This window comes from Chenopodium quinoa, unplaced genomic scaffold, assembly GCF_001683475.1.
Source record: "Chenopodium quinoa cultivar QQ74 unplaced genomic scaffold, ASM168347v1, whole genome shotgun sequence".
Taxonomy (NCBI): Eukaryota; Viridiplantae; Streptophyta; class Magnoliopsida; order Caryophyllales; family Amaranthaceae; genus Chenopodium; species Chenopodium quinoa.
Window position 1 is genome coordinate 17,841,051 of NW_018742204.1, and position 10,149 is coordinate 17,851,199.

Here is a 10,149-nt window from a genome sequence, read left to right on the forward strand (position 1 = left end):
ATATTGTTATAAATTGGTGGGTATTTTAATGCAAATGGGTTGATCATTTTGAAACTAAAATTAGGCCAAAAGGGTCGAAGTTTTGGGGACGGAGGGAGTACAATAATTCTATTTACTCCTTCCCGTTTTGTATTTTTTTTTTCCGTTCGTGTTTTACACGGAATTCAAGGTATAACTTTAACCATTAATATCTTTAGTTTTGTTGATAGTATGTACGGATCAGAGTAATGAACAAGCAACCTATAGAGCATAGACCTCACACAATTAACTAAATCCAAGGTACAAAAGATTAGCAACATTTATTTCAGTAGAGAAGAATGCAGCTACTTGATTAGTTCACAAAAGATTTACAAAATATCATCAGCTAGCCATATTTGCCTACTAGCTAGTAGCAGCACATTTCCAGCCCCAGGTCATATCCAATTGTTACCAAATGTTACCAAAGTGTATCAAAAGATCGAAGGCAGACTTCGAACAAACTAATGTGCATCACGGCCTCACTATACAACCCACACCATTTAAGGTCGATTAGATCCTTCTACAATACAAAACGTCAGAGATGGGACAGATAAAGTCTATATATAAACTTACTTAGCATTGATAATAACTTCTACATTAGTTGAGGCTCTATGATATCGCACAGTCTCCTTGGCAAAATCGAACTTTTCTGCAGCTCCTCCAATTGTCGTACTGAGTTCAATTGCCATTTCCTCCAGCAAAGGAGAGTATGCTAGTAGAAACTTTATAAGCTGTAACTCACCAGTCAGCCCAGAAATACCAAAGAGTTGCACATTTTTGAGGCAAGGAAGGATGCAAGAACCTTCGATCTTATCTGAAGGCGGCTGATCTGAGACTGCATGCAGTTTTGAAGCCTAAATTCATAAAGATAAAATTATACTTCCTCCGTTCTGTTAATATTGCAACATGGAGGAAATTACGCATCCCAAGACACATTTTATATGCTAAATATCTATAATTGTGTAAGAGTAAAAATTATAATAAGTTGATATTGTGAAAGTATTTTATGAGACGAATCCAACAAGATCCCACTTGACTATATTTTGCTTAATGTATAGATCATATTATATGGTCAAACAAGAGTGATGAATAGTACAAAAAGTCCATTGTTGCAAAATTAATAGAACGGAGGAAGTAGATGTTAACAAAGATGTGCGAAACTTGATGCATATGTTGTGGTTACTTAAATTTAATAGGGGAGCTCATAAACAAGAAAACAGAAAAACAGTGAAAACTTACTTTGATGTATAGCTGCTCTAAATGAGGGCAGCTTACAAAGAAGGAAAGAGCAAGAGAGATGGTCCACTGACGATGAAGTGTCATCCCTTCTAGTTTCAGAGTTCGTAGCTGTTCCAATTTGCTTGGAAATTTTTTGGGCGAATCATAGCTTCTAATTCTCTGCAAATTAAACATAACATTATTGAGCAGCTACTAAAGAAATTATTAACAAAAAAAAGTAAATAATTAGTTACGACATTCAACTTTTAAAGGTCACTTTACCCACCCACCAAAAGCGCTCCCTTAGAACAAGCTTCTCAACATTAGTCAAGCAAGTGAAGATCTCACTCATGTGTCTGTTCTGTAGCGACGGTTTATCAAAGTCAACATCCAGGGTTAGTTTGGTTATCACTGTGTCTCCTTTCAGACACAATTCAGAAAGTAGGCCTTCCACATACAGGTCTTCCAAATTTGGAGCACGAATAGATAAATTAACTTGTGGATCAATGATAAGCAGATAGAGGCTTTGAAGCTGTGGACATTTGGAAATAAGAGTTTCCAACACATTAGCATCTATACTAGTGCTAGGAGAATGCACACAGGTTGCTATACTAGTGCTTAGACTAACAAGGCACGGAAAACCCCTAAAATTTGGAGGAAGGGAGATGAGTTTGCATAGTGTCAAATGTGTCAAGCCCACACAAGAGAACAAACTAGCAGGCAAGTTCTTTTCTGGATCTCGATCATACACAAGAGTGAAATCCTGAACACCATTAGCTCGAACATACCTTATCCATTGACATAAGTCTATTTCTTTCGGAAACCAAGAAGGAAGGTAAAGAACAAGCTTAGATATTGGGCCAACATGACTAAAAAGAATATCATTGACAGCTTTTGAGTATGCCAATGAAATGTCGGCTGTTTCTGTTCTATGCTTCAGAATGTTAGAAAAAAATCCCTCATCGAGTATAAGTTGTGAAATCAAGGCCCATTTTTGCCTCCAATGGCTCGATAGGATGCTCATTCTTGCTGCCTCTTGCAGAGGTAAGCATTCTAGGATCTGTTTTGTCACATTTGGAGGCAAATTGCTGATTCTATCCGTAGTAGTTTTGATGCATTTTCTAGCAAACCCAACTGCCAACATGTTGTTGTTGAATCTAAGACATAGACAAGTATAGGAAACTAAGTAAATAAAAATTGGAAGTGGGATCTATAGAATAAAAGAGGTAGCTTTCATTCAATGTTTTATAAATGCAATTCAAGAGTAAGGATCACATTCAATGAAGTAATAATGTAGGCCTCTAGCCCCTTGACTCTTACATTAAATATATATTAGTCAAACAACTCCCTTAAGAAAGGCTGATAATTCTTCTATTTTTCAATTTCTTAAACAGTGCTCCTTTTTGTAAATTTTTAACATGATCAATCTTAGACTCTTTCAGATTTAACTTATTTTTTTTCTGAAATTGAAAAGAAAAACAACCCAAAGGACTTCTCATACAGACATTAGCTGTGATGAGCACATTTCTGTACTTTCCTTTATTTGACTACCTAGTCCACAGCATTTTCTATTTCTTTCACCGCCATTTCTGTTTTTCCTTCCCAAAAACTTCATAATAGTTTCTTGACTTGACGAAACAAGAACACAGTTCAAGGTTTCCCACCACATTTATTTGACACTTTCTCTGACATTGTTGGATCCCCTCCCAATCTATATTTGATATTTACATTTCACAACCCATTATTAATTATTAGTGAAAATTAAGGACATAGAAGTAATTTTAATGATGAAAAACCAAAAGCAGATTCCAAAAAGCTAATCTTACTAATTTTTGGCTTTTGGAAGAAAAGCTGGCTTTTTAGCAAAACAAAAAATTAATTTACCAAACACATAAATTGGTTGTACCAAACCAAAAAGCCAAAAGCCAAAACCAAACAAGCCCACTATCAAAGTTCAAGATGAGTAATTTAAAGTGTGTTTGAAAGGTGGTAATAATTAGTAACTCTCCTTCTAGATCCATTGTCACAATATTCCATTGTCACAATATTCCATCCCCAAATACCTCGTCATCATAAATTTTCATAACCCTCACACCCACTTTCGAATTGTGTATGGAAATTTATTGAATACACACGATTGGGAAGGACTTTCATTTACTTTGTAATGGAAAATGGTTTTTAATACGGAGTATAAAACTACATACATATTTATTACTTCCCTTAGAATTTATGACCGGTTACCATGGGACATTAAGAGCTTTCCTTGTTTCAACTGTGAAAAAAATGTATTTTGTAAGTGGTCAGTCAGCCCCAACAACAGATCCCCTGTCTTCACCAACAATTACCCCAAAAAAAGCTACTCCCTCTGTCGCTAAATTACATTCCTCTTTCTAGCATTTATTCCTCACATAATAGAGAGAAAGAGGAATGTAATTTAGGGATTAAGGGACGGAGGGAGTACTTTAACAAGTAGCATTATGATTAACTAATACAGCTACATTACTAAAGCAATTCATTCTCATGCTGATATACCTCTACCCACACATTCATACAAGGTGTATATAAAACAGTGAGATCTTTGCCATGGCAAAGATTATGGGTTTGTGTATAATAGATCACAGGTTGAACCCCCTGTCATTTGTACCTTGTTGCTTATTTTGGACCACAAATAAATACTACTCGTAAGTAAGAGTCGTACGGAGTCAACAAAAATATACGTACTCTCCATTTTAAATCAAGTACAAGTGTCAGATCTTCATTTTGGGCCAAACGAGCCATGGTATATATTCACAAAATTGGTGTATACCCATGTCCGAATAAGATCAGTATATGATACCATTGATACTCTTAATTCAATTTACCCTGACATTCACTACTTTTTATTTATTTGTTTATTTATTTATTTTTTTTAAATAAACTAGTTTCTGAAATTAATATCTCAATGGTTTACAACATGAAAATAATCTTTTAAATAACTAAATCCATTCTTAAAACACCACTATGAACTAAAATTAGCATCAAATTGACAAATTTTAGAAAAACCCTTACATTCCAGCTGCGAAAAAACTCAGAACCCCAATATTTGCCAAAATTCGCAAAAGTTTATTTCAAATCATCATAACACATAATTTTATGTACTTCTATATGACAAACATAAGCTAGCTCAAGCACTAAAATAAATAAACTAAAAACACCATTAATCTATCATAATTAGCAAGATTTAAAATTAAACAAAAGAATCCAAGTAACAAGTGAGGGTGGGAAAGCATTTTAATTTAGTATGGCGCAATTCTCAATTCAAAGTTAAAATAAAAAATGGTTTTCAGTAAATAGTCAAAATTGAAGCCTAAAAATGGAAATTAACTAAGAAAAAATAAAGCGAAATTTAGGGAAAAAATTACCGAGAGAGCCGAAGGTAGAGAAATCAGCTGTTGAAGCAAAAGTTGTTTAAATTAATTGACATAAAAGATAACTTTGCTGATCGAGAGAGAATTGGAGTAAAAGATTAACCACGGCAACGAAGAGAAACACCAAACTTTAAGAAGCTATTGATTTAAGGAGTATTATTAATGTACTGGTAGAAAATATGACGGATTTCTGTTAATTTTATTCAAAAATGGACAATTTGAAGGTAGAGTAATTTTTACAGAGTAATTTGTAAGGAATAAAATTGTATTTTTTTTAATGTGACTTATGTGAGCAACTTTTTGATGCAACCACACCGTGTGGTAGAGGTTACCCAAATTATTTTGTTAGGGATTATCTGAGTTATTTAGTCAGGGGTTACTCAAGTTACTTGATCAGAGATTACTTGAAGGATTACTTGTTTAGAGATTACTGGAAAGGTTCGGTCATGGGTTAGTTAAGGGGTTACTTGGTCAGGGCTGGGTTTCCTTGAGCGGTTACTCGGTCAGGGTTGGGTTTCCTTGAGGGGTTACTCGGTCTGGGGTTACTTGAGGGGTTACTCGGTCAGGGCTGGGTTTCCTTGAGGGGTTACTCGGTCAAGAATAACTCAAGTAACCCCTAACCGAGTAACTTGAGTAACCCCGACAACTCAAGTAACCGCTAACCAAGTAACTTGAATAACCCCGGCCTGGCAACTTGAGTAACCCCCGACCGAGAAACTTGAGTAACTCTTGACCAAGTAACTTGAGTAACTCCGGCCCGACAACTCAAGTAACCCCAGACCGAGTAACTCGAGTAACCCATGTCGCATGGTCTGGTACAGCAGGCTGCATACAAAAAATTGTGTTTTAATGTGTAACTCTTAATCGATACATGATAATGTTATAAAAGGTAAACTTTTTTTTTTTTTTTACAAAATGTTATAAAAGTTAACTTTTATAGTATATAAGAGATTAAGGGTCTGTTCACATCTACTGAAATGAGTTGAACTGAATTGAATTGAACTAAAATAAAATGAATATTTTATGAGAGAAGGAAATTAAAAGCTGAACTGAAATGAAATTAAGCTGAAGTGAACAAGCCCTAAGCGTAACTTTAAAGGTAAAATTAAAAAATATAATAATAGAAACTTGAATTTTGTACTCCCTCTGCCCTATTTTATAATTTTTATTTATGTTTTTTTTACGGTATTTAAAGAGTGGATAGAGAAAATAATTTGAAAAAAAGTGAGAAATAGAATTATAGGAAAAAGTATGAGAGAGAAAGTGGAAAAAATTACTAGACAAGTGGAAAATTCAAGGGTAATTTAGAAAGTTCAATGAAAAAAAAAACTGATGAGAGTATAATGGTATTTACTTATTATCCAAAAATAGAAACAAAAATAATATTTTGAGTCTCCAAATAGATAAATGGGAACTATAATGTGGGATGGAGGTAGTATACAAGGGTAAATTTAACCCATTTTAGTTTGTAGTATAATTCTATAAAAGTAGTTTAAAATCAATTTTTTGGTTGTAATTTCAAATGTTAGGTGATTTTTTTTTTTTTTTTTTAATTTGAAAAAATAAACTTTGATGGTTGTAACCCGTAAAATGGTTACTTTAATCCATTGTAATTGGCAAATTTTCCATTGTATAAATTGTTTTATCCATATCCCTATCTTAAAAGTATGACTTTTGTAAAAATAAATAAATAAATATATATATATATATTAACTAAACACTTATGCTTTTTTAAATATTTATATACTTATTTACCCTTATATTGTATTTGTTACATCTATCTATACTTTATTAGTATTTAAAAACTATAACCAAGAAACTAAGAAAGACACATGTCCCCATCCATTCTATTACACTTCTCTAACCATAGTGCCACATGTCATCTTACACTTTTAATTTTTTATTACACCATTTTTTTAAATTCTTTCATTAAACTTATAGTTCATCTATCCTACACACTTCATCTCTTCATCTTCATCTCTCCCCTTTGATTCAACCTTTTCCTATTCTCTCTTTAATTTTGGCCCTTCCACCTTCTATTTAACTATTTAAGCCTCTTTTTCGATTAAAGTTCCAAAATTTTAATTTCTTTAATCATATTTCCGATTACATATTATACCCTATAATGACTTACTGATATTTCCTCACTTATCTATCAATACAATTTAATATGAATAACTCGTGCATTGCACGGGCCAGAAGACTAGTTTATAAATAGTAAGTGTTGAGACAATTGTGCTTCTTAATTGCTAGCTGTAGATTTGGCTTTTTTTTTTTTTGAAATTGAAGGTGACACATTAATGTATTTTAAATGGACACTACTAATCATCGTCTTTATCATAATCCATTCAGTTTACTTTAATTCTTTTGATACATGGCTTGAAAATGGAAGGCTAAAACTACTTATACAAACAAAAAAAAAAAAAAAATAAATAAAATAAAATAAATAAAAAAATAAAATGAGTAATTTTATTCTTTTAATTGGAATGTAATTGATACTACAAATGTTGAATAATTGTATTACAAGGTACTATTTGCACATGTTATCTTTCTTTCTTGCTTCTCATTACATGGGTCTATATCTTTATTTCTCTCTATATATCTCATTTTCTTAAAAATATGTGTACCCCCCACAGCCCCACCCATGTTGCATTGTAATATTAAGAAAACGGAGAAAATATGAGTACAAAACTTAGCAATTTATTCTGTAGAGATGACCAAATCCTATACAGGACAAAATGTTTTTATTTAGGCAAGGCAGAATAAGTTTTTAATTAATTTAAGCACTTACAAACCAAGTATAATAGTTCTATTTACTTCTTCCATTTTTCTTTTATAATCCATTCGTCAAGTATAAGCTGTGGAATGGAAGCCCATATAAACCTCCAATGTTGCGCCAACACGCTTGTCTTAGCGGCTTCTTGTAGTGTTAAACATTCTAGGATTCTATGCGTTAATTCCAGAGGCAAGTTGCTGATTCGATCAGCAACTATCTCACAACTTTTCTTCTTTATAGCATCCCCAACAACCACAGACATACTATCAATTGATTTTAGAAATGATGATTGTAGTTAAGCAAAGAAAACTTTTTTTTTGACGAGTAACTAAAGAGAATTTTTTTTTGAAGGAAAACTAAAGAGAACTTAATAAAAGGATGTTGTGAGATTATTGCTAGAGTTAGAAAAATTGAAGGGTTTGAGTTATGTATGGACTATTTCCAATAAATTGGAGTAGTGTTCACGATTACCATTAGTTAAATAGTCACACCTTTTCTCTTCAGTCTTCACTCATACTTGGCTTGAAAAAGTGTGATTATTTATTTTATGGAGCATTAAATTAAGGATAAACGTTTGGCTGATTGCATAGTAAGTTTGACTCATAATTGCATCATTTGACAATACTACGAAGTACTCCCTCCGTCCCAAAAAGAACGACCCATTTGACCAAAACTTTGTCCCAAAAAGAATGACCCATTTGCATTAAAACACCACCAATTTGCAACAATATTTGTGCAAAATTAGCTTCCCCATATAAAAATTTCATTTTCCATGTTATTTTTGTTAGGGGTCCAGCCCAAGTTATGGTAAAATGTTCATTATTTTTGTCTTCATGAATGGCCCAAATTGCATTACATTTTACTTAATATTATGAGTCCATCTTGGGGCTTATTTTTTGGTGGCTTGTTTAGCAAGATTGTCAAGGGTAATTCTTGCTAAGAGTGGCCAGCAAGTGCAGTAGGAGCAGTAGAACAAAACACACACAAAAGTGAGGGTTTTGAGTGAAGGTGGTCTTCGGATTTTCAGGGACAGCTTTCAGAGATTTGTCCGTCACCGGAAATTCCACCGTTGGATCGTCTCCAAATTTTGAAAGCGTACTCCTGACATCAAGGGCTTCATTTTGTACGGTTGGATCGTCGTTTTAAGGTCTGGTTTGGTCAGAATCTGCTTCGGACAGAACTGCTATTTTTTTGGGTGAATTATACTCTTTTGCTCTCTAATTTTGATCTCTTGTTGTTTGTTGTTTTTGGTGGGTTGTTAAACCTTTTGTAGACTGATTTGGGTTTATTTTACAATCAATAATCAATAACAGAAGCTAGGGTGGACTCCTTAAACGGTCCCGTGGTTTTTATCCTTCACATCGAAGGGGTTTTCCACGTATAATCTGTGTGTGTTGATTCTTGTTGTTTCTTCCGATTATTGTTGGTATTGTTGTTCATTTGCTACTGCCCTATTGCTTTTTACGTGTTGCTATATTGGTTTTGTGAGTAATTGGTTTTATTGGATTGAATTTGAGTTGATTGTCTTGTGTGTGACATAGTGGGTGTCGTAGTGACCCCTTTCCGATCCTTACAACTTGGTATCAGAGCCGGAATTTAATTTGTCACAGTATGGAGTCGACTAGTGGTAGTTCGATGGTTAAATTGACATCAACCAATTATTCAATTTGGAGACCTATGATGGAAGATTTGTTATATTGTAAAGACTTACATGAACCAATAGAAACAACCACAAAGACTAATGGTAGCATTGTTAAACCAACAAAACCTGAAAAGATGGATGATAAAGATTGGGTAAAGTTGAAAAGGAAGACTTTAGGGACTATTAGACAATGGATTGATATTAGCATATTCAACCATGTGTCACAAGAGTCCGACCCATATGATTTGTGGAAGAAACTTGAAGATCTTTATGAGAGGAAGACCGCTCATAACAAAGCTTCATTGATTAAGAAACTTGTTAATTTGAAATTGAAGGGTGGAAAATCAGTTTCTGAGCATCTTAATGACTTCCAGGATATTATTAACAAGTTGACTACTATGAAGATTGTTCTTGATGATGAATTGCAGGCTTTGTTCTTATTGAGTTCTTTGCCAGATAGCTGGGAAACTTTGGTTGTGACTATTAGTAACTCTGCTCCGAAGGGTGTGATATCATTGGATGTGATCAAAGAGAGCATGTTCAATGAAGAAATCAGAAGAATGGAGATGGGAGTTGATAATTCACAAGCTCTTGTTATTGAGAACAGAGGAAGAGGCAAGAGTAGGGGTCCCAAAGGTCGTGATAACTCAAAGAGTAGGTCCAAATCCAGTGATGGAAGAAATGTGACTACGTGCAACTACTGCAAGAAGCCTGGTCATATCAAGAAGTATTGTTTCCGTTTGAAAATGGAACAAAGAAAGAAGAATGATTCACAGAAAGAGGGAGATGATAAAAACACTGCAACAACAGCTTCTAAGAGTGATGATGAGGTCACTTTGATTTGTGCAACTAGTGAGTGTCATCATGTTGATATGTTGATAGTTCAGACACAGAGTGGCTCGTAGATACAGGGGCTTCATACCATTGTGTTCCCAGGAGAGAGTACTTCATAAACTACAAGTCTGGTGACTTTGGTAGTGTGAAGATGGGAAATCAGAGCTCAGCAAGCATTGTTGGGTTAGGTGATATTCGTGTGAAGACAAGTCTTGGGTGTGTGCTTACATTGAGGAATGTGCACCATATTCCAG

At 34.0% G+C, this 10,149-nt stretch overlaps 1 protein-coding gene across 1 annotated transcript; it reads right to left on the minus strand.

Moving 5' to 3' along the window:
* Positions 1-373: 373 nt before the first annotated feature.
* On the minus strand, positions 374-7,681 carry LOC110739053 (F-box/FBD/LRR-repeat protein At1g51370-like). The gene is made up of 4 exons (XM_021919533.1): positions 7,461-7,681; positions 1,523-2,393; positions 1,258-1,416; positions 374-872 (listed from the first exon to the last, which is right to left on the minus strand). Exons 1-4 carry the CDS (start codon positions 7,679-7,681, stop codon positions 588-590), a joined length of 1,536 nt encoding a protein of 511 aa, XP_021775225.1. The 3' UTR covers positions 374-587.
* Positions 7,682-10,149: the final 2,468 nt, after the last annotated feature.

Excerpts from the sequence above, each read along its gene's own strand:
- LOC110739053 (XM_021919533.1), bottom strand. The coding sequence starts at position 7,681 with ATGTCTGTGGTTGTTGGGGATGCTATAAAGAAGAAAAGTTGTGAGATA. Across the intron at positions 2,394-7,460 it reads ATAAAAGAAAAATGGAAGAA|ATTCAACAACAACATGTTGG; the intron begins GTAAATAGAACT and ends TCTATGTCTTAG. Across the intron at positions 1,417-1,522 it reads TAAGGGAGCGCTTTTGGTGG|AGAATTAGAAGCTATGATTC; the intron begins GTGGGTAAAGTG and ends TTTAATTTGCAG.